The following is a 27,971-nucleotide window of genomic DNA, read 5'->3' on the forward strand; positions in this document are numbered from 1 at the left end:
TGAGTATAGAAATAGGAGGATAGAGCAGATGAATGCGTGGCTGGAGAGATGGTGCAGGAAGCAGGGCTTCAGATTCCTGAGACATTGGAGCTGGTTCTGGGGAGGTGGGACCTGTACAGGCTGGACAGGTTGCACCTCAACAGAGCTGGCACCGGTATCTTGGTGGGGAGGCTTGCTAATGCTGTTGGGGAGGGTTTAAACTAAGTTGGCAGGGGGATGGGCACCAGGATGTAACATTAGAAAGTGGAAACAAAGTGCACAATGGATTGGGAGAGACGGATAGCACTAAAGTAGAAATAGTAAGCTATTCGGTGGGGCCAGACTAAGAGAGAACACAGGATGGTCTAAGATAAGTTTACAGTGTATGTATGTGAACACACGAAGTATAGTAAACAAGGTTGGTGAGCGCAAATAGCCACCTGGGAATATGATGTCGTGGCAATAACGGAGACCTGACTCACAAAAGGGCAGGATTGGGTATTAAATATTCCTGGATGTAAGATGTTCAGGAAAGATAGGGAGGGAAGAATAGGAGGTGGTGTGGCAGTATTGGTTAAGGAGAATGTTACAGTGCTGGAGAGGGAGGATGTCCTAGAGGGGTCAAGGACAGAATCTATATGGCTAGAGTTAAGAAATAATAGAGGTGCCATTACACTACTGGCATATTCTATAGACCACCAAATAGTGGGAAAGATATGGAGGAGCAAATTTGCAGAGAAATTACACAGAGGTGCAAGAGCTATAGAGTAGTAATAATGGGAGACTTCAACTATCCTAATATAGACTGGGATAGTAATAGTGTAAAGGGCAGAGAGGGGAATGAATTTCTGAAGTGTGTTCAGGAGAACTTTCTTGATCAGTATGTTTCTGGCTCAATGAGGAAGGAGGCATTGCTGGATCTGGTTCTGGGGAATGAGGTAGATCAAGTGGAGCAAGTGTCAGTCGGTGAACATTTAGGGAATAGTGATCATAGTATCATAAAGTTTAGATTAGCTACGGACAAGGACAGGGAGCAAGCTAGAGTAAAAATACTTAATTGGAGGAGGGCCAATATCAGTGGGATGAGAACGGATCTGGCCCAGGTAAATAGGAATCAAAGATTGGCAGGCAAAACTGTAGTGGAACATTGGGCTGCCTTTAAAGAGGAAATAGTTCAGGTACAGTCGAGGTACATTCCCATTAGGGGGAAAGGTAGGGCAACTAAAGTCAGAGCTCCCTGGATGACGAAAGAGATAGAGAGTAAGATGAAGCAGAAAAAGAGCGTGTGTGACAGATATCAGGTTGAGAATACAAGTGAGAATCAGACTAAATATAGAAATTTCAGAGGAGAAGTGAAAAAGAAAATATGAGGGGCAAAGAGAGGGTATGAGAATAGAATGGCAGCTAACATAAAAGGTAATCCAAAAGTCTTCTATAGGCATATAAATAGTAAAACGGGTAGTAAGAGGAAGGGTGGGGCAAATTAGGGACCGAAAAGGAGACCTACACATGGAGTCAGAGGGTATGGCTGAGGTGCTAAATGAGTACTTTGCATCTGTCTTCACCAAGGAAGAAGATGCTGCCATAGACATAGTGAAGGAGGAAGTAGAGGAGACACTGGATGAGATAAAAATTGATAAAGAGGAGGTACTGGAAAGGCTGGCTGTACTTAACTTAGATAAGTCACTAGGACCAGATGGGATGCATCCTAGGATGTTGAGTGAAGTCAAGGAAGAAATCGCGGAGGTGCTGGCCATAATCTTCCAATCCTCCTTAGAAATGGGGTTGGTGCCAGAGGACTGGAGAATTGCAAATGTTGCAACCTTGTTCAAAAAAGGGTGTAAAGATAAACCCAGCAACTACAGGCCAGTCAGCTTAACCTCGGTAGTGGGTAAGCTTTTAGAAACAATAATCAGTGACAAAATTAACAGTCACTTGGACAAGTGTGGATTAGTTAAGGAAAGCCAGCATGGATTTGTTAAAGGCAAATTGTGTTTAACCAGCTTGATCGAGTTTTTTGATGAGGTAACAGAGAGGGTTGATGAGGGCAATGCGGTTGACGTGGTCTACTTGGATTTCCAAAAGGCATTCAACAAAGTGTATTGTTCCACGGAAGCTCAACGTAAACTCGAGGAACAGCACCTCATCTTCCGATTAGGCACTCTGCAGCCTTCCGGACTCAATATCGAGTTCAACAATTTCAGATCATAACCTCGGCCCCTATTTCATTTTTTCTTGTAATTTTTCCACTCCTTCCCCCCCCCCACCCTTTCCTTTTGTTTCTCTCTCACACCTGGCAGCTATCTCTTGCCCAGCCAGTACACTTTACACCTAATCTCAGCCTATTACCATCTCGTCTAGCTTCTAATCTCTTTTACTTCTTTTGTTTCTTTTATTCTTTTGTCCGATCGCAGCCCTGCCTTCGATCTAGTTTCTTTTCTTTCCAGTTTTGAAGAAGGGTTCGACCCGAAACGTCAACTCAAATTTCTCTCCACGGATGTTGCCTGACCTGCTGAGTTTTTCCAGCATTTTCTGTTGCTACATAATAGGCTTGCCAGCAAAGTTGAAGCCCATTGAATAAAAGGGACAGTGGCAGCATGGATACAAAATTGGCTAAGTGACAGGAAACAGAGAGTAGTGGTGAATGGTTATTTTTCGGATTGGAGGAAGGTATACAGCGGTGTTCCCCAAGCATCAGTTCTAGGACCACTGCTTTTCTTGATATATATTAATGACTTGACACAAAACATGGAAGAATAGTGAACAGTGAGGAGGATAGTGATAGACTTCAAGAGGACATAGAGAGGTTGGTGGAATGGGCAGACACATGGCAGATGAAAGTGTGAAGTGATACATTTTGTTAGAAAGAATGAAGAGAGGCAATATAAACAAATGGGTACAATCCTAAAGGGGATACATGAATAGAGAGACCTAGGGGTACATGTGCACAAATCGTTGAAGGTGGCAGGGCAGGTTGAGAAAGCAGTTAAAAAAGCTTACGGGATTCTGGGCTTCATGAATAGAGGTATAGAGTACAAAAATGTGGAAATTATGATGAACCTGTATAAAACACTGGTTCGGCCTCAACTGGAGTATTATATCCAATATTAGGCACCGCACTTTTGGAAGAATGTGATGGCCTTAGAGAGGGTGCAGAAAAGATTTACGAGAATGATTCCAGGGATGAGTGACTTCAGTTACGTGGATAGACTGGAGAAGCTGGGGTTGTTCTCCTTAGAGCAGAGAAGATTGAGAGGAGATTTGATAGAGGTGTTCAAAATAATGAGGGGTCCAGACAGAGTAGATAGAGAGAAACTGTTCCCATTGGCAGAAGGGTCGAGAACCAGAGGACACAGATTTAAGGTGATTGGCAGAAGAACCAAAGGCGACATGAGGAAAAACTTTTTTATGCAGCGAGCGATTAGGATCTGGAATGCAATGCCTGAAATGGTGGTGGAGACAGACTCAATCATGGCTTTCAAAAGGGAGTTAGGTACAGGACAATCATAGAATTATAGAATGGTTACAGCACAGAAGGAGGCCATTCGGCCCATTGAGCTGATGCCTGCTCCCTGCAAGAGCAAATCTTTTTCTTTCAGGTACTTATCCAATTTGCTTTTGAAAGCCACAATTGAATCTTCCTCCCACCTGGGGGAGTGGGGGGAGTTCCGATTCCTCAGGTGGTCCAAACCCCGACCCCGGGAGGGGTAGGCTGATGGTGGGGGAACCTGGGGAGCTATGAGCAAGCACTCCTGCTCCTCCTGTCTCCCCCTGAGTTTGTGCTAGGTTTAGTGCAAAATTAAGTTGTTTCAAGTGTTTTTTATTAAATGGACTTGTGCGCGATTTCTTCTTCTCACTGTTGCTTTTTTCTTCATAGGGAATTTTTTTGTTTTCCTTAATCTGGTCTATTGGTGCTACCTCTGTGGAAAAAGATCGACTGAAGTTTGATAAGCTTGTGCGGGAGATAACCGATGGGTCTCTTACTGAGGACACAAGAACACTGTACAATTTATTTATCCAAGTTGATCCTCCAGCAAAACTCCCCACTGTTCCAATTCCCAAGGAGGGAATAATTTACGATTATGTGTTCATTAAAGACGTATGTATTAACAAATTGCTAATTAAAAACAGATTAAGTACTTTAACTAGAATGGATTCTGAACCTATGTAGAGGATATGTGACCACCTCATTCTCCCCATTTTTCTTGCCTTTGTGTTCTTACTGTGCCACAATATCTCTAGTAGTCAAAAGAGTGGACAGAAAGCCTGCCCCTAGGCATGTGTCTCTGTATACCTCTTGTGCTGCAGATGAGATTCCCTCTATTCTTCTCCTTTGAGGGAAGGTGTCATGCACTTGTCGATAATAATGAGGTTAAGATTAGGAACTCAGATGGTTGAAAGATCAAATCTAAATTCCATCACTCTGGTGCTGCACATTGGTGATCAAATGCATTGCGCCACTGTACTGCCTCACTTGTAAATACATGGAGATCCTATTTTATTAATTAAGGTCTATAATTTCTACAATGTAATTAGAAAAAGTTATTAGAAATGTAAAGAAGACCCTAGAAATGAGTTTATATTTAAAGGTATTTCCAGTATCCTCAATTAGAGAGAAAGTTAGAACTCTACAGAGTGCAAATAGCATTGAAGTTCAAGTAGAAGATAAAGTAGCTGAAATGCATAATAATTATTTTCTAGTATTCACTAGAGAGGATAAGACTAACTTGCTATCCAGTTTCTATGATACACATTGACGTAAGAAAACTACTAGGCACTTAATCTAAGTGTTAAACAAAGCTTTAATCAACTGTTTTACAACATGGAAGTCTAGTTGTGTCCTTCACTAGTTCCTGTTAAAGAATGTTCCGAGCAAGCTGGGCCCATGCCCGTGTATTTATACTCTCCCTGGACAACGCCACCAACAGGCCGCACAGTATTATTTCATAAGTCATTTCCACATGAATGACAAGATTCATGTCACACATCATTCTAGGCAATTTTGCAACCAGGGGTACTTCATAAAATAGGGCGACAAAAGGTAAACAAATCCTTTCAGCTGCATGGTATACATTTGATGGTTCTAAAGGAGACTAGGGAGAAATTTTGGCGTGATCTGTCTATAATTATGGAAGAATTGATCAGCAATGGCAAGGTTCCACAAGACTGAGCAAAAAAAAACTAAAAAGGTTGACTTAACTGATCTAGACAACTATTGGATTATTATAGATAAGTTAAGGGGGAAAAATTGGGTTGATTTGCGCCTCTTGTTAGCGACCCCTGGGGTACTACTGGAGCGCAAATCCCCCAGTGCCCGGGCGAGATGCCGCTAACGCCTCCCGTGAAATTCAGCGGGAGGTTAGTGGCGGTGGTAGCCGGTAGCGCCCCGCGGTGCTCTGCCACCGGCGATGATGTCATCGCCGTGCGCAGCACCCCACTCGCGCCCTGGCTGCAAACTTCGGTTGCGCCCCCTGACCTATTGCTGGACAATATGTCCGACAGGGTCAGGGTGGCGTTTTTGGCTGACTGCCAGCACCTGCCCCCTTCCCCTTTTTTCTTCGGGATGCAGGCCGCGATCGCTCACTCCAGCACTCCTCTTGAGTGCTGGGCTGTTTTCACAGCACCCCACTCCCTGGGGGTCTAGCAGGGCCCCGGTGTGCGCAGCGCTAGGCCCCTCCCCTTTAATCGGGGAGGGTGGCCTGCAATGACGCGGCGCTACGTGCTGACATTTCATGTAGCGCCGCGATATTCGGTTGTAGCGCAAGAAGGAGGTGGAGCGCTACTGGAAGCGCTTGGGGCGGTACAACTGAATTTCAAGCGGAGGGGCGCTAATTTTTTTGGGGTGCTAAGATTAGCGACGTTTGCACCCCAAAAGGGGCAACACCAAATGTTTCCCCCTAAGATTAGGATATTATTTCAAATTAAGCCAGGAAAGTAAATTTACATTGGTGAAAGAAAATTTTAACTTCTTTACTCAAAAAGTGTAAAATGTTTGAAATATTTCAGAAGCACAGTAGTAAAAATAAAAATATTAGAGACATTCAAAATATAGCTGGATGTTAATATGGAAGAGTTAGGCTACTAAAGTGGTTGATTCAGAAATTTGGGCGCGCCCATTTTTGGATGCATGGGAGATGCAGGGTGCATTCCTTGCGTCGAAATGGTGAGGCCAGATGCTCCCAAGATATTGCCAAGATCATTATAATGGATCTGGCATGGCGCAATACCCCGCCAGCGAAGAGTAATGAAAAATCAGGCTGCTGCTAGCATCACAGCAACCCTCAGTTAATGGGTCCGGGTGTCAGGCTGGTGAGTTCCATGAACCGGGGGGTAGGGGGAGCAGGGAAAGCTGGGGATCGGGGGTCAAAAGCAGAGGGTTGGCTAGGAAATATGGGACTGCGGAGCCAGGGACCGGGGTCAGGGCAGGGAGTGAGTGGGGGCGCACAGGCAAGGGATCGGGGCCTGGGTTGGGAATCGGGATGTAGGGCATGGGTCGAGGATTGGGGCCTGGGTCAGAGATCAGAATGGAGGTAAGGCTCGAGGGTTGGGGTTTGTGATGGGGATTGTGAGGGTCAGGGATTGGGGGTCAGGAGCAGAGTGAGAGCGGAATGGGGTTGGGCCGGGAGTGGCAGTAATAGGGGAGCGGGTTGGAAGTTGCAGCAATGGGGTGGGGTGGGTTTCAGGAGCGGCGATCAGGTCCTTTAACGTGAAGTTGAAGGAGCACACCTGCTACTTCTGGCTCCACATTCAGGTAAATTACTTACCTACTTTGTTGCAGGTGATCCCTAGGGCTGGCTTCCCTGAGTGCAGCTGGCACTCATGCTGGCTGCCTCAGGAAAAATCAATCTTGCAGAAGAGGGCTACAAACAGGCCTTATTTGCCTATGCAAAGGGCGTAATGCCTGCTTCAGGCGTGGGTAATGGACCCCTCTTGTTTGTCCTTACCCAATATGGCAGGCAGCGCACTTCCAGCTGGAAATGTGCACACTTTTCCTATCTGCCTTACTGGGGCCTTAGCAGTCTGAGCAGCATCTGAACAATGGGTGTATAGACCAATTTCTAAGCCCTTATCTTCAATGGGCCGAATGACCCTTTCTTGTCCTTGGATTGTATGATCATATTAGCGTAACATGAAGCGATGGAACCCATTTTAGGGACAGGCTGGAAGAAGAATATATCTGTGTAAGCAATAACTTAATAAACAGCCATAGATTTAGATGGTAAAGAATCTGCTTAACAAACCTTCTTAACTTCTTTGAGGATATTACAGGTAAAGTAGATAATGGCACATTATACAAAAGTTTATTTGGACTTTCAGCCATAATTTGATGAAGACCTACATTCCTAATTTAACTAAAAGATCTAGGAATCCAGGGGAAAACATACAACTGGCTAAAAATAGGAACCTTGAGAAGAGTACTGTTAGATCAGGAGTGGGAGAAGTGTTGAGTTGTGTCCCACAAGGGTCAGTGAATGGGCTTCTATTGTTTCTGATCTGATAAATGACCTGGTTATCAAAAACCAGCTGGTCAGATATGCCGATGACACTAAAGTAGGATGGGCAGCAGAGGCAGAAAATGCAGCTAAAGATTATCAGTTCTGTAATGGGCAGATAACTGCCAAGTGAAATTTAACACTGATTATTGAAAGAATCAAAAAATGCAGCACATAAGTATACAAAGAAATTAATTGAATTGCATAAATTGCATAATTGAATTTCAGTGTTTATGCCCCTGTTACGGATCTTCCCCCATGTGCATGTCGAGATAACACGCATGTGCAGTGTGTGATTTTCTACCTATAAATTTCAATATATCTTGGGCTAAGTGCCCACAATTAAGCAATATGCATTCTTGATGGACAGGTCTCCTCGCTAGAGGTATGCAAATGGAAATTTATATTAGAGATTTAAAAAGGGACTGGAGAGCAGTAGACATACCACTTTCAATGCATAAATAATGTAATTAGAACAATAGAATAAGGGTGGACTTTTCCGAAGCCTTGCACCACCAGTGGGACCTTGAATGCAGCAGACAGCTTATTGGAAAATCATGGATGCATTGCTTGTGATTGACAAACACGTTCACCATAACAAAAGCAAAATCTACGCATGCTTTGTAGATTTCCAGAAGGCTTTCGACTCCATCTGGCATGACGGTTTATTCCTGAAACTTATCGAAAGTGGGGTAGGAGGGAAAACATATGATGTAATTAAATCAATGTATACAAACAACAAATGTGCAGTTAAAATTGGAGACAAACAAACAAAATACTTCCCACAGGGGCGGGGGGTGACGCAGGGCTCGCCAATCTCACCGACACTCTTTAATATTTACATAAATGGATTGGCAAAACTACTTGAACAATCTACAGCACCCGGCCTCACCCTATATGAATCCAAGGTTAAATTCCTCCTCTATGCAGACGACCTGGTTCTGCTGTCACCTACTAAAGAGGGGCTACAGCAAAACCTGGACCTGCTGGAGTCGTACTGCCAGACTTGGGCCCTGACAATAAATCCCCAAAAAACCAAAGTCCTTGTGTTCCAGCAAAGATCCAAACATCAGGGACCCAAAATAAATTTCACAGTAGGAACAACCAAAATTGAACAAACCACTAACTACACATACTTGGGCTTAAAAATCAGTTCTACGGGAAACTTCAAACTGGCTGTGAATGAACTGAAAGAGAAAGCAAGAAGGGCTTTCTATGCCATCAAAAAATCAATCCAAATAGAAATCCCAATTAGCATTTGGCTCAAAATTTTCAAATCAGTAATTGAACCAATTGCACTCTATGGCAGTGAAGTATGGGGACCGCTAACTCAACAAGAATTTGCAAAATGGGACAAACACCCAATTGAGATCCTACATGCAGAATTCTGTAAAAGTATCCTCCGGACTCAAAGGAAAACAGTAAACAATGCATGCAGGGCGGAACTAGGCCAATATCCATTAATAATCACTATCCAAAAAAGAGCCACCAAATTTTGGAATCACCTACAAATGAGCAATCCCCAATGCTATCACTACGACGCCCTGAAATGCCAAGAGCTGACCATAAAGAAGAATACCCTCAGTCAACTAGTCCTGGGACTCAGTGAAGTAACTACTAACAATACTAACAATAACCAGCCCCAGGACAGTGACAGGGTAACACAAAGAATTCGACCCAACACAATCGTCGCTAAGCAAAAGGAAAAATATCTGACATATTGGGCAGAAACAACAAAAACCCAAAGCAAACTCAATTGCTACTTGGCCCTAAACAGACAATACAACATAGCTGATTACCTGACCATGGTAAAGGATAACAAACTGAGAAGAACCTTGACAAGGTACAGACTTAGCGAACATAGCCTAGCGATCGAAAAAGGCAGACACAGGCAGACCAGGCTGCCAAGAGAGGACAGGATATGCTCTCACTGCAGTCAGGGAGTGGTGGAGACAGAGATGCACTTCCTCACAGCTTGTGGAAAATATCAGGGCATCAGGGAGAATTTCTACCAAAAATTCTCACAAATATGCCCTGATTTCAGAAATCTGAATGACAACCAAAAACTCCCATTCCTACTGGGAGAGGAGAGAAACTGTATAACACTGGCGGCACACTATGTTACAGCTTGCCATGAACAGAGGGACAACCAGTAAACTAAGAAAAGAATATATATAAACAATGCGAATGTATATTTATACACTCAGGGATATACCTGTTTATACACTGTATGAATAGAACTGTGTTTATGTGCTAAACCATAAATGTATTTTGATGCTTTGGCAACATAAGATGTAACTTATCATGCCAATAAAGCGATTTGAATTGTGAATTGTGAATTGCTTGTGATTTTCCTTTTATTAACGGCAATGGACATAAATTGGTGATTGAAGCAAAGATCATGTCAACATTTAATAATAGGCTAGATATGAAGAAAAGGGGTTAAAGGGACCTAGGATCATGGTGTGCATATGGGATTAGGACTAGTGTCCATGTGGAGGATAAACACCAACATGGACTGGTTGGGCTGAATGGCCTGCGCCTGTGTTGTAATTTCTATGTAAAAATAAACGCTTGTCCAGTCATTTTGTTATGCTGAAAACTATTGAAACTTTGGAAAACGAAAACAGGAGGATTTCCAGAAGGTTCTATTTTTTAAAAGATCAATCCTATATCAATTCAACTTTTCTTTCTGATATCTCACTTTTGATATAGGAAAAGAGTCAAACTTCAAAATGTTATTTTTTTCTTATATAAGAATCACTAAAAGGTTATTCATTTTTAAAAATAATTTTGCTCACATTATATTTTGTGCATGTTCTTTTTCAATTTCCTATTGAGTAAATAAAACACAATAAATAAGTTGTGCCCACACCGAGTTGATGAGTGGTGCTTTTTACCATTGTTTTAAAGTTATTTGTAATAAACATCCCTACTATCTTACTGAGCTAAGTCATTATATTTTTTGATAGTTCACTAAGAACTAATGTAAACCTACTTTTATACTACGTATGTGAGGTCTCTTCTTGTACTGTTGGTTTCTGATGCATTGGTATTGTGTAGCTGGTTACAACTCAGAGGTAAATCTGCCAGGATTCCATAAGACCAGTGGCCAGGAAGACTTACTTTTCCTAAGTCTTCCTGGTGGCCAGCCTCAATGAATCCAGCAGATATAATTTTGGGTGGTTGACAGGTACGCAAGGACCATGCATTAGGAACTGGCAGTGATAGGACAGGCTTTATGTAAATTTTATTCAATGGACTAAGCAGGGCAGATTTGAGTGATTATCAGCATTGGATCTTGAATCATTGAAGTGCCTGCCTGGGGGAGCACAATTTTGGGTGCAGTCTGTTTCTGCCCTGGTTCCTTCCCTATTTAACTTCTGCCTTAAATTTCAATTAGGAGGGGAGACACAGGGAAGTCTTCCACCTGCACCCACACGTAATGGGGATATATCTGGAGGATTGTGGCCTCCCTGGGGAATTCATCCATTTAATCCCCCATTAGGCCCAACGGAAGTTTTGTCAACTGACAGGTGGTGAGAGTTCCATTCAGAACCGAACAAAGGCCCCAGCACTGTACTGCACAGAGGTCAGAGTAGATAAATTACTTTTAAAATGGCAATGTGCTCCCTTAGGAGCATTTTTAACATTTAAATATCTTCCCCTTCAGCCCTTCCTGGGCCTCAGCTCCACTCAAAGCATGGTACTAGAAATAGTAGATGCATTGCTGGTCATCTTCCAAAATTCGATAGACTCTGGAACAGTACCCATGGATTGGCGGGTAGCTAATGTTACCCCACTGTTCAAAAAGGGTGGTAGAGAGAAAACAGGGAATTACAGACCGGTAAGCCTGACATCGGTAGTGGGGAAAATGCTAGAGTCCATTATAAAAGATGTAATAGCAGAGCACTTGGAAAAAAGTGACCGGATCGGACAAAGTCAACATGGCTTTACAAAAGGTAAATCGTGCTTGACTAATCTACTGGAATTTTTTGAGGATGTAACTGGTATAAAATAGATAAGGGAGAACCAGTGGATGTGGTGTATTTGGATTTTCAAAAGGCTTTCGATAAGGTTCCGCATAAGAGATTAGGGTGTAAAATTAAGGCACATGGGATTGGGGGCAAGGTATTGACTTGGATAGAGAACTGGTTGGCAGACAGAAAGCAAAGAGTTGGAATAAACGGCTCTTTTTCCGAGCGGCAGGCAGTGACTAGTGAGGTACCGCAGGGATCGGTCCTTGGACCCCAGCTATTCACAATATATATTAATGAGCTGGACGAGGGAACTAGATGTAATATCTCCAAGTTTGCAGATGACACAAAGCTGGGTGGGTGTGTGTGTTGTGAGGAGGATGCCGAGAAACTCCAGTATGATTTGGACAGGTTGGGTGATTGGGCAGAAGCATGGCAGATGCAATATAACGTGGATAAATGTGAGGTTATCCACTTTGGTGTCAAAAACAGGAAGGCAGATTATTATCCAAATGGCAATAGATTGGGAGAAGGGGAAGTGCAACGAGACCTGGGCGTCCTTGTGCACCAGTCGCTGAAAGTAAGCATGCAGGTGCAGCAGGCGGTTAAGAAGGCAAATGGTATGTTGGCCTTCGTAGCGAGAGGGTTTGAGTACAGGAACAAGGATGTCTTGCTGCAGTTGTACAGGGCCTTGGTGAGGCCACATCTTGGGTATTGTGTGCAGTTTTGGTCGCCTTATCTGAGGAAGGATGTTCTTGCCATGGAGGGAGTGCAGCGAAGATTCACCAGGCTGATACCTGGGATGGCAGGAATGACGTATGAGGAGAGATTGGGTTGACTGGGCTTGTACTCGCTGGAGTTTAGAAGAATGAGAGGGGATCTCATCGAAACTTATAAAATTCTAACAGGACTAGACAGACTAGATGCTGGAAGGATGTTCCCGATGGTCGGGGAGTCCAGAACCAGGGGTCACAGTCTAAGGATAAGGGGTAAGCCATTTAGGACAGAGACGAGGAGGAATTTCTTCACCCAGAGAGTGGTGAACCTGTGGAATTCTCTACCACAGAAGGCAGTAGAGGCCAATTCATTAAATATATTCAAGAAGGAGTTGGATATATTTCTTAAGGCTAAAGGGATCAAGGGATATGGGGAGAAGGCAGGAACAGGGTACTGAATTTGGATGATCAACCATGATCTCATTGAATGGCGGAGCAGGCTCGAGGGGCCGAATGGCCTACTCCTGCTCCTATCTTCTATGTTTCTTCTATGTTTCTGTGTTTCAATTTTCCTGGCTGCTTTTGGGACTGGCTCCTCTGATGCGCCCTTACAAGGATGGGCCACCAGCCCTGAGTATTTGTATCCAAGGGCAGATGGGAGAAACACTCCTGCCATGCTTCCACCAGCAAAGCAAGACTCCTGGAATTTTGGCACCTTCAAGTTGCATAACCATAAAATTAAGTTACCTTGGCCTAGGAATGTGAAAGCCAATATTGCTTTATCTGCCTCCATATCGGTGCACTTTTATTGATCGATAACAGGTTTACTGCACCTAATTTAGCTTTAACTTTTTCAAATTTCATTCTTAGGGATCAGGGATATGGGAACTGTGGACAGAAGCATTGAATTCTGTTCCCCCCATTCCAAAAGATGCGGAGTTCACTGAAATTATTGTGCCAACTAAAGATACAGTTCGTTACATGAAATTGATGAATCTTTTGACAACAAACCAAAAACCTTCTATGTTTGTGGGTCCAACCGGAACAGGGAAAAGTGTCTACATTATTGTAAGTGTTCTGTTGAAACAAGTAGCTTAATAAAATAAAGTTAATCAATTACATCACTTGATAAAACATTTGTAACACTGTCGCTAATATTTAAAAAATTAAAATAGCAAGTTCTTTTATTTTAAAAACTGGTTATTATCACTAGGTTGCAGTAATACTGGATTATTTTTTAAATTAATGAAGTTTCAGTCGCTACATTAGAGAGGAGAGGAGGATTGTACAGTGCAACAGTGATGACAGTTGTACCACCATTAAAGAAATGAAATAGAGCACAGCATTGTTATTTTGGATAAGTATAGAATCATAGAATAGTTACAGCACAGTAGGAGGCCATTCAGCCCGTTGAGCCTGTGCCGACTCTCTGCAAGAGCACATCAGCTAGTCTCAATCCCCCGCCCTTTCCCCATAGCCCTGCAAATTTTTTTCCATCAGGCACTTATCTAATTCCCTTTTGAAAGCCACAATTTAATCTGCCTCCACCACCCTTTCAGGCACTGCATTCCAGATCTTAGCCATTTGCTGCATAAAAAAGTTTTTCTTGCGTCGCCTTTGGTTCTTTTTCCAATCACCTTAAATCTGTGTCCTCTAGTTCCTCTCTATCTACTCTGTCAAGACCCCTCATGATTTTGAACACCTCTATCAAACCTCCTCTCAATCTCTTCTGCTCCAAGGAGAACAACCCCAGCTTCTCCAGTCTATCAACGTAACTGAAGTTCCTCATTTCTGGAATCATTCTCGTAAATCTTTTCTCTAATGCCTTCACATCCTTCCTAAAGTATGGTGCCCAGAATTGGACACAGTATTCCAATTGGGGCTGAACCAGTGTTTTATACAGATTCAACATAATTTTCACACTTTTGTACTCTATACCTCTATTTATGAAGCCCAGGATCCTGTAAGCCTTTTTAACTGCTTTCTCAACCTGCCCTGCCACGTTCAACGATTTGTGCACATATACCCTCAGGTCTCTCTGTTCATGCACCCCCTTTAGAATTCTACCCTTTAATTTATATGTCCTCTCCTCATTCTTTCTACCAAAATGTATCACTTCACACTTTTCTGCATTAAATTTCATCTGCCACGTGTCCGCCCATTTCACCAGCCTGTTTATGTCTTCCTGAAGTCTATCACTCTCCTCCTCACTGATCATTATACAGGAAACTTTGTGCTATCCGGCACCCACGGGACCGAGCTGCTGCCGTTGCCTCAAAACTGCCGTACTCTACAGAGTTAATGTTGAGAGATATGGAGATTCTTATCTCCGTATTTGACAACAAACACTGTTGCTTAGCAACAGCTTCTAAACACTGGATGCTGGAAAATGGGATTAGACTGGACAGGGATGGATGGGCGGCGCAGACACGATGGGCCGAAGGGCCTCTTTCTGTGCTGTAAAACTCTATGACTCTATGACTCTATGACACTCGGGTGTGGCCCTAAAGCTCTGTAGCTGAAGCTGTTGCTATAGCTACAGACCTTGCACAGCTTGACTGTTCAAACAAAGCAAAAACAACAAACAAAAAGAATAAAAAACGGCTGCTGATTTTTGCCGGTGGCGCCAGATTGCTGGATCGCTCACCTCCAGATAGCACAAAGTTTCCTGTACTTCCAAGTTTTGTGTCAGTTTCAAATTTTGAAATTGTGCCCTGTACACCCATTTTCAAGTCATTAATATATATCAAGAAAAGCAGTGGTCTTAGAACTGAATCCTGGGGAACACCACTGTATACCTTCCTCCAGTCCAAAAAACAACCGTTCACCACTACTCTCTGTTTCCTGTCACTTAGCCAATTCCGTATCTATGCTGCCACTGTCCCTTTTACTCCATGGGCTTCAACTTTGCTGGCGAGCTTATTATGAGGCACTTTGTCAAACACCTTTTGGAAGTCCATGTACACCACGTCAACCGCATTACCCTCATCAACCCTCTTTGTTACCTCATCAAAAAACTGGAACAAGTTGGTTAAACACGATTTGCCTTTAACAAATCTGTGCTGGATTTCCTTAATTAATCCACACCCATCCAAGTGACTGTTAATTTTGTCCCTGATTACTGTTTCTAAAAGCTTACCCACTACCGAGGTTAGTTGACTGGCCTGTAGTTGCTGGGATTATCTTTACACCCTTTTTTGAACAATGGCGTAACATTTGCAATTCTCCAGTCCTCTGGTACCACCCCCGCATCTATGGAGGATTGGAATATTATGGCCAGTACCTACGCGATTTCCGCCCTCAATTCTGTCAGCATCCTTGGATGCATCCCATCCACTCCTGGTGACTTATCTACTTTAAGTACAGCCAGCCTTTCTAATACCTCTTCTTTATCAATTTTTATACTATCAAGTGTCTCCTCTATCTCCTCCTTCACTATGTCCGTGGCAGCATCCTCTTCCTCGGTGAAGATAGACGCAAAGTACTCATTTAGTACCTCAGCCATACCCTTTGTCTCCATGCATAGGTCTCCTTTTTGGTCCCTAATCGGCCCCACCCCCTCCTCTTACTACCCTTTTACTACTTATATGCCTATAGAAGACTTTTGGATTACCTTTTATGTTGGCTGCCATTCTATTCTCATACCCTCTCTTTGCCCCTCATGTTTTCTTTTTCACTTCTCTTCTGACCTTTCTGTATATCACTGTTCCCTAAATGTTCACCTACTGACACTTGCTCCACTTGAACTACCTCATTCCCCAGAACCAGATCCAGCAATGCTTCCTCCCTCATTGGGCCAGAAACATACTGATCAAGAAAGTTCTCCTGAACACACTTCAGAAATTCTTCACCTTCTCTGCCCTTTACACCATTATAAACCCAATCTATATTAGGATAGTTGAAGTCCCCCATTATTACTACTCTATTGTTCTTGCACCTCTCTGTAATTTCTCCGCAAATTTGCTCCTCCATATCTTTCCCACTATTTGGTGGTCTATAGAATACACCTAGTATTGTAATGGTACCTCTATTATTTCTTAACTCTAGCCATATAGATTCTGTCCTTGACCCCTCCAGGACACCCTCCCTCTCCAGCTGTAGTTCTCCTTAACCAATACTGCCACACCACCTCCTACCTTTCCTTCCCTATCTTTCCTGAACACCTTATAACCAGAAATATTTAATACCCAATCCTGCCCTTTTTTGAGCCAGGTCTCAGTTATTGCCACAACATCATGTTCCCATGTGGATATTTGTGCCTGTAGCTCACTTACCTTGTTTACTACGCTTTGTGTGTTTACATACATACACTGTATACTCATCTTAGACCATCCTGCATTCTCTCTTAGTCTGACCCCACCTAATACCTTACTATTTCTTACTTTAGTGCTCTCTACCTCTCCCAATTCTTTGAGCACTTTATTTCCCCCTTCTAATGTTACATCCTGGTGCCCATCCCCCTGCCAAATTAGTTTAAACCCTCCCCAACAGTACTAGCAAACCTCTCCGCGAGGATATTGGTTCCGGCCCTGTTTAGGTGCAACCCGTCCGGCCTGTACAGGTCCCACCTCCTCCAGAACCGGTCCAGTGTTTTTGCCATCTCCATATTTCCCACCATTAATTTCCCGGTCTCATCCTCTAAGGGACCAACATTTACTTTAGCCACCCTTTTTCTTTTTATATAACTATAAAAACTCTTACTATCTGTTTTTATATTTTTTGCTAATTTACTTTCATAATCTATCTTCCCTTTCTTAATCAATCTTTTTGTTATTTTTTGCTGTCTTTTAAAGTTTTCCCAATCCTCTATCCTCCCACTAGATTTGGCTACCTTATATGCCCTTGTTTTTAGTCGAATACTATCCTTAATTTCTTTAGTTAGCCACGGATGGCTGTCTTTTCTTTTACACCCTTTTCTTCTCAGTGGAATATATATTTTTTGGAAGTTGTAAAATAACTCCTTAAATGTACACCACTGATCATGTATCGTCTTACCCTTTAATCTATTTTCCCAATCCACTCTACTCAATTCCGCTCTCATACCTTCATAGTCTCCTTTATTCAAGCTTAGCACGCTTGTTTGAGATCCAACCTTCTCACCCTCTAATTGAATATGGAATTCAACCATGTTATGGTCACTCATTCCAAGGGGATCCTTTACTAGGACATTTTTAATTAATCCTGTTTCGTTACACAGGACCAGATCTAAGGTTGCTTGCCCCCTGGTCGGTTCAGTTACATACTGCTCAAGAAACCCATCCCTAATACACTCAATGAACTCATCCTCAAGGCAGCCCTGCCCAATTTGATTTGTCCAATTAATATGATAGTTAAAATCCCCCATAATTATAGATGTTCCCTTATTACAAGCCTCAACTATTTCCTGATTGATACTCCATCCAACAGAGTTGCCACTGTTCGGAGGCCTATAGACTACGCCCACTAGTGTGTTTTTTCCCCTTATTATTCCTTACCTCCACCCAAACTGTTTCATTATCCTGATCTTTTGACCCAATAGCATTTCTCTGTATTACAGTGATTCCTTCCTTTATTAACATAGCCACCCCACCTCCCCTTCCTTCCTGCCTGTCCTTCCTGATCGTTAAATAACCTGGTATGTTTAATTCCCAGGCATTGTCACCCTGCAGCCATGTTTCTGTAATGGCCACAAGATCATACCCATATGTAGTTATTTGTGCCATTAACTCGTCTATTTTGTTACGAATGCTACGTGCATTCAGATAGAGAACTTTCAAAGATGTTTTGTGACACTTAGTTCCTGCTTTTGCCCTTTTTATTACTTTACCTTTTACTCCATACCTCCTGCCCCTTCCTGACACGCTCTGGTTTTCAATTTCCCCACTGCTACCTAAGTCTATGACCTTCTCTGTTGTCATTTTTATTATTTGCTCTCTAGGAACCTCACCCCCACTAGTTAGTTTAAAGCCCTCTCTACAGCCCTAGTTATATGATCCGCCGGGACTCTAGTCCCAGCACTGGCCAAGTGAAGCCCGTCCCAATGGAACAGCTCCCTCCTGCCCCAGTACTGGTGCCAGTGTCCCAGGAAGCAAAACCCATTTCTCCCACACCAGTCTTTGAGCCATGCATTTAACTCTCTAATTTTATTTGTCCTAGCCAAATTTGCTCGTGGCTCAGATAATAATCCAGACCCTTGTGGTTCTGCTTTTTAATTTGGCCCCTAGCTGCTCAAACTCCCTCAGCAGAACCTCCTTCCTTGTCCTATCTATGTTGTTGGTACCAACATGGACCACGGCAACTGGATCCTCCCCCTCCCACTCCAAGTTTCTCTCCAGTCCAGAGGAGATGTCCTTAACCCTGGCACCGGGCAGGCAACACAGCTTTCGGGACTCTCGCTCTCGGCTGCAAAGAACTCTATCTATCCCCCTAACGATACTATCCCCTACCACTACAACATTTCTTTTAACTCCCCCCACTTGAATGGCCCCCTGCTCCACGGTGCTGTGGCCAGGTTGCTCATCCTCCCCGCAGTCCCTGTTCCCAACCTCACAGGGAGTAAGAGCCTCGAACCTGTTGGACAAGTGCAAGGGCTGCGGCTCCTCCAACACTACCTCCTGGATCCCCGTACCTGCCTCACTTCTAGTCACACCATCCTGACCCTGGCCACGGACTACATCTGAATTAATTAATCTAATTGGTGTGAATACCTCGTGATACACAGAGTCCAGGTAACTCTCTCCCTCCCTGATGTGTCTCAGTGTTTGAAGCTCGGACTCCAGCTCTTCAACACGGAGCCGGAATTCCTCGAGCAGCCAACACTTACTGCAAATGTGATCACCGTGAGCATCAATGGTGTCCACCAGCTCCCACATATTGCAGCAGCAACACATCACCTGATCTCCCATTCTATGTAATTAATTAAATTTATTTAAATTATTCTTAAATACCCTCTGCCCCGATTCTAGATGGTGAATATCACACCTTAGAAACTATAAACCAAAGAGATTAAGCTTCAAAAGGGAGAAATACTCACCAACCAATCACTTACCCACTTTCTGGTGACGTCACACTTGGATTACTTTTTACCTCTCTCCTTCCCTCCGAGACTGGAGACTGGTATGCCTTACCTGGTCTCTGGGGCTTTTATAGCCCCGCTCTGCCGCTCAGGATTCCCGCTGACGCTGTGAGGCCTTACCTGGTCTCTGGGGCTTTTATAGCCCCGCTCTGCCGCTCTGGATTCCCGCCGACGCTGTGAGGCCTTACCTGGTCTCTAGGGCTTTTATAGCCCCGCTCTGCTGCTCAGGATTCCCGCCGACGCTGTGAGGCCTTACCTGGTCTCTGAGGCTTTTATAGCCCCACTCTGCTGCCAGCTGGTCATTGAGGTAGTTGAATCCCTTTCAGTTCCGGTATAGGGCAGAGTTGACGTGCGGCGCGTGCAGTCAATGACACCCTGCACCATGGGGAAGCCTGCAATCCCAGTGAAACCACATGCTCACTCTGCCTACTTGTCTCTGGCAAGAGAGAATGAAATGTAGTTAGCTCTCTTTGAATAGAGAGCCTCAGTGACCTACCTTACGCAACAGTGGATGGCAAACTGTGAGATATTGCAAATATCTCCAGCTCCAGCCTGGAAGGAGCCAGATGGATGAAAGTTAATCACCACAGCCACCTTCACAGCCATTGGCAATGTGGTCCTTTGCCTTGCTTTGACATTTCAGTTGTGGCTGCAGCAGGTGGCAGATTTCAGTGAGGATGTCCTTACTGAAGCGCAGATGTCTCGCACATTGTTCCTCGCTGAGGTTCAGGTAGGACAATTGCTCTCTGAACACCTTGGGCTGATATGGCCTCCTGCTGAGAGCCCTTCTCCCCCTCCTCCTCCTCCCTCTTCCAGCAGCTTGCCCTGTTCATTCTTCAAGTCATGCTGTATTCCAAGGGGAATGTCTATTCGTGCACCCATGTCTGGGAGCAAGTGATTTATGCAGAAAGCCTTGAAGTCAGCAAAAAGTCCTTCAGCACCTGCCACAGCACTCCTTGTAGACTTTTGCAACTTGAAACAACTATAAAAAGCACCAAACACTTGTAGAATCGCAGCAACAGCCAGAAGAAATCAACCAGCAACTAACCTGTAGGTAGTTGATGATCCCTTTAAATAGCGCTGGTGGCAGATCCTACCTGAGTGCGAGTTCAGCTGTGCGAGGTTAAGAGAGGGCATTGGCTGGAGCGTTGAACTCCAAAATGTGACCGCTGGCATCAAATCAGCATTGCACGGTGTTTAACATCATGATCTCCCTGCTCTTCATACTTCCGCCGGACAATCATTGCACGCACTAACGCTTGCAGCAATCTGGCGCCCGGTGCGATTTGCCCCACAAGTGTGCTTGTGTGCCGCGGACACCATTTTCGAGCTCTAAGGGTACTCATAGCGCCCAAAAAATGGATGCTGAAAAGCCTAATTTCTCACCCACCGACTCATCACTACTCTCTGCTTTCTGTCCTTTAACCAATTTTGTATCTACACAGCCACTGCCCCTTTACTGCCATGGGCTTCAATTTTTATTTCCTGAAGATTTTAGTATCCCTTCTCTCCTTGTATCTGTCCATCATTTCTTTCTGAACCATAACTATACAAACAACAATGCATACAAAACAATTGGAACTATCAGCATTGTATCTGGTCTAGAAAATTGCTACGAGAATAACTCTATCTGCCTAGTGTTTGAGAATAATTCACCCTATAGGAGTGATTCCGAGATCCGATGCTTCCAGCATGGAGCCATGTTCACAGGGGGCAGGGGTCCAAGAACTGGGGTTACAGTATTATAGCCCAGTCTTGAGCCCATGCTCCCGCAAGTGGAGACTCACTGCTAGAAGTACAGGATTGTAGAATTATCCTTAGGTCATATTCCAGAAACTGTATTTAATATAGACCTTTTGTAGCATTCTGGCCATGAGCCATTGCTCACAGAATAGAAGCAACGATCAACAAAGCTCAGTTATGAATGTTTAATATGCTTGTACTACATTCCTGTGTGCCCTATTTTTAACATGTGTATTAGCCTATTTAAAGTAAAAATAGCTGCATAGAAATAGTGCCCACAGGAATGCAGTATGAGCATGTTAAGGGTTTGTACATGAACTTTGCTGATTGCAAGTTTTAATTTCATATGTCCTGAGGCTTTATTGCTGCAGTTAAGAGAGAATATATAGGATTGCATTTCCTGAAGGGGCTGTACCTCCAGCATGGCAGGATTTGCACCTGCCCCACAGATGTTCCCATGTCTTCATCTGAATTTCTGGACTTGGAATAATTTAATGCAAGAGGTGAGCTCCACAGCCTCCACCACAGAGCTGTATAAAACTGGGAGTAGATATTTTCTGCAGTAAGTCTCAGGGGCCTGTCACAGCTGGAGGAAGAAAGCAGCTATTGAACTGCCACATTCTTTTCTGTTGCAAATGTATAGTGGTGCCGCTGTGGCCTGTACATGGCCACTCTCTGACAGTGCTACCACAGGCCTGTGGACTATGACTCCTACTAGGTCCCCTCTGCCTAAGAAGCAGCCCCAGTATCCAGTATTCATTGGGGGAAAACAGTACAAATACGGCAGAGCCATTATTCCCTGACATTAATTTCATTTGCATGCAAATGGACGGGTGCATATTAGGTTGCTGAACTGGGGGAACATTAGGATACCCTAGATGAATCAATTATCCATAATTATCTTGTGATTCAATCTTATCTTGTGGTTGGCTGTAAGTTGTAATTTTAAAGATGGCAGTTCATACGTACTTCCCCATCTTCCTTAGAAACCTCCCTCCTAATGTCCTGCCCCCAGGCCATGGTGGAGCATCTGAGCTCACTGTACTTGTGGACAAAAGAACACTATATAAATAGACAATTGATAGACCCGCCACATTTAGAGAGTCAAGCATCTTATAACTCTTGCCAAAATATGCACAGTGCTAAGGCAGTGATGAATTTGGAGATATAAAAGAATAAATCCCTTTCTCTCCAATGAAACTATCTTTGAGAGGCCCATGTGACTTGAGCCCCCTTGTTTTTTTTACAAAATGGGGATTCTATGCACTGTCAAATCTGAATTGTGAAAATTATTGTTTCATATATTGGGCTTCTTATTGCCCTCTGCATTTGGGCACAAATGTTGGTCCTGATTTTATGAGGCTCTGTTGGTGGCACAGAGCCTCACCAGCCATGAATGTGGGCTAGGTGATCTGGCACACAGGTGAGCACACCAAATCCATTGGACACTGCAATTCCCAGCAAAGAAAAAAGATGGGTTTTGGAAGCTGTGCTGATACAGCTACAAAGAATTATTTACGTAGGCCCCACAGTGGAATAAACTGCTTTTTCACGACTTCCTCGTCAATAGTTTCTATAGTTATATAAAAAGAAAAAGGGTGGCTAAAGTAAATGTTGGTCCCTTAGAGGATGAGACCGGGAAATTAATGGTGGGAAACATGGAGATGGCAGAAAGGCTGAACAAATATTTTGTAACAGTCTTTACAGTAGAGGACACTAAGAATATCCCAATACTGGGCAAACAGGGGGCTCTGGGGGGGAGGAGCTAAATACGATTAAAATCACTAAGGAAGTGGTACTCGGTAAAATAATGGGACTTAAGGCGGCGCAGACACGATGGGCCGAAGGGCCTCTTTCTGTGCTGTAAAACTCTATGACTCTATGAATCCCCTGGACCTGATGGTTTACATCCTAGGGTCTTGAGGGAAGTGGTGGTAGGGATTGTGGATGCATTGTTAATAATTTTCCAAAACTCCCTGGACTCAGCAAAGGTCCCGGCAGATTGGAAAACTGCTAATGTAACACCCTTATTTAAAAAGGGTAATAGACAGAAGGCTGGAAACTATAGACCAGTTAGCCTAACATCAGTGGTTGGTAAAATTTTAGAGTCGATTATTAAGGAGACAGTAACGGGACATTTGGATAAACATAATTTAATTGGACAAAGTCAGCATGGTTTTACGAAGGGGAAGTCATGTTTGACAAATTTGCTTGAATTCTTTGAGGACGTAACATACAGGGTGGATAAAGGGGAACCAGTGGACGTAGTGTATTTAGACTTCCAAAAGGCATTTGACAAGGTGCCACACAAAAGATTATTGCTCAAGATAAAAAATCACGGGATTGGGGGTAATATTCTGGCATGGGTGGAGGATTAGCTATCTAATAGAAAGCAGAGAGTTGGGATAAATGGTTCATTCTCAGACTGGCAATCAGTAACTAGTGGTGTTCCGCAGGGGTCAGTGCTGGGACCCCAACTCTTTACAATCTATATTAACGATTTGGAGGAAGGGACCGAATGTAACATATCAAAGTTTGCAGATGATACAAAGATGGGAGGGAAAGTAGTGAGTGAGGAGGACATAAAAAACCTGCAAAGGGACATAGATAGGCTAAGTAAGTGGGCAGAGATTTGGCAGATGGAATATAATACTGGAAAGTGTGAGGTTATGCACTTTGGCAAGAAAAATCATAGAGCAAGTTATTATCTTAATGGCAAGAAACTGGAAAGTACTGCAGTACAAAGGGATCGGGTCCTGGTGCACGAAACACAAAAAGTTAGTATGCAGGTGCAGCAGGTGATCAAGAAGGCCAATGGAATGTTGGCTTTTATTGCTAGGGGGATGGAATATAAAAACAGGGAGGTATTGCTGCAGTTGTACAAGGTATTGCTGAGACCACACCTGGAATACTGCATACAGTTTTGGTGTCCATACTTAAGAAAAGACATACTTGCTCTCAAGGCAGTACAAAGAAGGTTCACTCGGTTAATCCCGGGGATGAGGGGGTTGACATATGAGGAGAGGTTGAGTAGATTGGGACTCTACTCATTGGAGTTCAGAAGAATGAGAGGCGATCTTATTGAAACATATAAGATTGTGAAGGGGCTTGATCGGGTGGATGCGGTGAGGCTGTTCCCAATGATGGGTGAAACTAGAACTAGGGGGCATAATCCTAGAATAAGGGGCTGCTCTTTCAAAACTGAGATGAGGAGAAACTTCTTCACTCAGAGGGTGGTAGGTCTGTGGAATTTGCTGCCCCAGAGAGCTGTGGAAGCTACATCATTAAATAAATTTAAAACAGAAATAGACAGTTTCCTAGATGTAAGGGGAATTAGGGGTTATGGGGAACGGGCAGGAAATCGGACATGAGGCTAGGTTCGGATCGGTCATGGCCCTGTGGGTGGCGGAGCGGGCCCAGGGGCCGTGTAGCCTGGTCCTGCTCCTACTTCTTGTGTTCTAATTCTATGTTAGATTTCAGGACATGGTTCTATTCACAGGGATTAGTGGAGACCTCGGGAACAGGCTGCCAGCTAGGAGTCCCTCAAGAGTAAATTGGGCCTGTTCCTGGCTGGGGTGGAGATCACCTCTTACAGAAGGTAAGTACTGTAGGAAATACAGGGACAGAGTGATCTCCTGGACGAGTTTCGATCGCCTAGATGGGTCGGAGAGGAATTTCCCAGATTTTTTCTCCCAAATTGGCACATTGGGTTTTTTATCTGGTTTTTCGCCTCTCCCGGGAGATCACATGGGTTCGGGTGGGATGGAGAGTGAAAGTAGATTTGAGGTTAGGATCAGATCAGCCATGATCTTATTGAATGGCGGAGCAGGCTCGAGGGGCCGATTGGCCTACTCCTGCTCCTATTTCTTATGTTCTTATAGTACTTATTGCCCAATGAAACAGGCACACCAGCAAGTGAATGAGCTGCCCTATAGGAGTTAATTTCTTAAAGATGGCTAGCATTTTTTATACATCTACAGTGAATTACCATAAATATTATAACATCAGCCAATCACCTTGCTCCTGGTATAAAAAGAACAGAACACATAATTGAAGTTACATAATGCAATATATTCTGCTATCGATCTTGTACTCTGCTTAAGGATTGTGTTAAAAATATTGAATTCAGTGGATTGTAAACTTTTATGTTTTAGGTGATTTGAAGGATAATTACATGTTAGTGGTATAAAAGACCATTAATTTTAGCTATGAGCTTTTTTTAGCTGTATATTGGAAATTGAAATGTATGTGTTGTGCAATAACAAGCTTTGTAATATTTTCTTTCAGGATTTCCTATTAAATCATCTGAACAAAGACATTTACAAACCACTGCTGATTAACTTCTCAGCCCAAACTACTGCTGCCCAGACTCAGAATATCATCATGTCTAAGCTGGACAAAAGAAGGAAGGGAGTTTTTGGTCCACCTCTAGGCAAAAAAATGGTATAAAATTAAGACTGTTACAATAATCACCAAATAATTAGAAAGGTGCTAAACAGGCAGTATAGATAAGGATCATTTGAGGTTTACATTGCCATTGTCATTTTCTATGGTCAAAAACCAGGAGAAAATCAGGCAAAAAAAACCATAGCAATCTTACCCACAAAGTTAATTGTTGATTGTTAGAAATACTGCAAAATATTTCTCGATAGGCCTGCTGCTCTGTCTGGACTTGAATGCTTCTACTTTTTCAGAGCTTGATTCTTCAAATGGAATTGTGAGCTGCAGGATGCATGTGTGAGTGATGCATTGTGGCAGTTGTAATTTTGATGCTTCTGCTGCAGAACAATAATACCCAGTGTGTACTGTGGAAACCCATGTCACATAGCAACTAGGCAGAAAACACTTTCAACCGGAACAGGGAGTTCCTTGTCCTGTTGATACATTTTGCATGAGAGTGTGATGTGTTATGCAAGTAAGTACTTCCACAGGAAAAGGATGAAAAATACAATCCTCAGGATGCACCATGACAATCCTTATCACACAGCAACCGGGCCAACCAGGGCTGGATCTGTGCTCCAACATTCCCAGTCAGGAAAAGGGAGTGCACAGACCATGATGTGCATGATGAGGAGGACACAAAGAGCCTGCAAAGGGATATAGACAGGTTAAGTAAGTGGGCAATAAGGTGGCATATGGAGTATAATGTGAGTAAATGTGAGGTTATTCACATTGGTAGGAAGAATCGAAAAACAGAATTTTTTTATATGATGAGAAACTATTAAATGTTGCTGTTCAGAGAGATTTAGGTGTCCTTGTACAGGAAACACAGAAAATTAGCATGCAGGTACAGCAAACAATTAGGAAGGCAAATGGCACGTTGGCCTTTATTGCAAGGGGGTTGGAGTACAAGACTAAGGAAGTCTTACTACAATTGTACAGGGCTTTGGTGAGACCACACCTGGAGTACTGTGTACAGTTTTGGTCTCCTTATCTGAGAAGGGACATACATGCATTAGAGGTGGTGCAATGAAGGTTCACTAGATTGATCCCTGGGATGAGAAGGTTGTCCTATGAGGAGAGATTAAGTAGATTGGGCCTATACTCTCTGGAGTTTAGAAGAATGAGAGGTGATCTCATTGAAACATATAAAATTCTGAGGGGGATTGACAGGGCAGATGCTGAGAGGTTGTTTCCCCTGGCTGGAGAGTTTAGAACTAGGGGTCATAGTCTCAGGATAAGGAGTCGGCCATTTAAGACTGAGATGAGGAGGAATTTCTTTACTCAGAGTTGTGAATCTTTGGAATTCTCTACCCCAAAGGGCTGTGGATGCTGTGTTATTGAGTATATTCAAGGCTGAGCTAGATAGATTTTTGGACTCTAGGAGAATCAAGGGATATGGGGATCAGGCGAGAAAGTGGAGTTGAGGTCGAAGATTAGCCATGATCTTATTGAATGGTGGAGCAGGCTCGAAGGGCCGTATGGCCTACTCCTGCTCCTAATTTTTATGATTTTCTGTCCATTCATTTTAATGGGTGAAAACTCACAGCCGTGTACCTGTGATTTCCCACACTGCACTCTCTCTCTGAGCACTGCTCCCCACTGGGAATACAGAATTAATTGTTTGATTTTTCTAGTGTTTGAAGCAGTTCAAGCCATTAAATGTTTGAGATGAGTTTTTTTTGTATTGCTGGGATGGATTCATATATTGCTGCATCTGGAAGGAAATATTTATACGGTACTTCAATGCTGAGGTCAGACACTACAACTAGAGTCAGGCCTGAACCATAATGAATGAACACCTATTCAAGGTCCCATTCATTGTAGCCTCAACAGTGGAAAAATCTCCTTGGCAAAGGATTGAAACAACTACAGCTTTAGCAAGAATTCTAAAAATACTGTGGGAGGTAAGAGGGAGATAAATATATCTTTTATATTTTCATATCTAACTGAGAAATATTTTGGAAAAGGAGGGAAACAGAATAAATGAATAAATTACAGTATTTGTATATTAAGCAATTATTGCAAATACATTGTGGGAAGATGAAAATATATATATAACCAAATGGAAAGTTTTGGGAGTGAAGAACAAACAAAGGTCTTAAGGAACTTTTGTAAAGTGGTGAGTAAATAATTATTTGTGAGCCCTCCAGTTTTGAGTTTCAGTAAAGTGTATAATATTTTTACTGTATGTCAGGCATGTGATTTATTGCTTCAGTAAATTTGCTGTGTTACAGCAATAGACAAACTACTGTTGCATCTAGGTTGCTGCAGAATTGTGATAAACATCAGAAACCATGCTCCAGGTTCATGATTACAGTGAGCAATGCCATGGGAAATCATCTACTGTATAGCAGTAAAATACGTATAAAGGGTAATTTTCTGACTTGCCTTCCTGGCAGAGTGCCTTGCCCACTGGAAGTGCAAAGATGGAAAGTTACTCCTGTAATATAGTAAATATCATAATATATTTTACAATTGCATGCTCCCAGCATAGATCCTCATCTGCTGGGAGCAGATATTGGGAAATTGTGGACAGGGATTATAACCGAATAGAAAGTTTTGGGAG

General features: G+C 43.2%; 1 protein-coding gene across 2 annotated transcripts in view; it reads left to right on the top strand.

Moving 5' to 3' along the window:
- The window catches only part of dnah7 (dynein, axonemal, heavy chain 7), an 816,199-nt gene that overhangs the window by 331,367 nt on the left and 456,861 nt on the right, over nucleotides 1-27,971 (top strand). For both annotated transcript variants that reach the window (XM_085985836.1, XM_085985837.1), the window contains exons 34-36: nucleotides 3,857-4,078; nucleotides 13,036-13,233; nucleotides 25,250-25,405. In XM_085985836.1, the coding sequence (XP_085841962.1) occupies nucleotides 3,857-4,078; nucleotides 13,036-13,233; nucleotides 25,250-25,405 (576 nt within the window). The remainder of the gene's footprint in view (nucleotides 1-3,856; nucleotides 4,079-13,035; nucleotides 13,234-25,249; nucleotides 25,406-27,971) is intronic.

Source organism: Somniosus microcephalus, chromosome 4, assembly GCF_052327205.1.
Source record: "Somniosus microcephalus isolate GS21.2 chromosome 4, FLI_Smic_1.0, whole genome shotgun sequence".
NCBI lineage: Eukaryota > Metazoa > Chordata > Chondrichthyes > Squaliformes > Somniosidae > Somniosus > Somniosus microcephalus.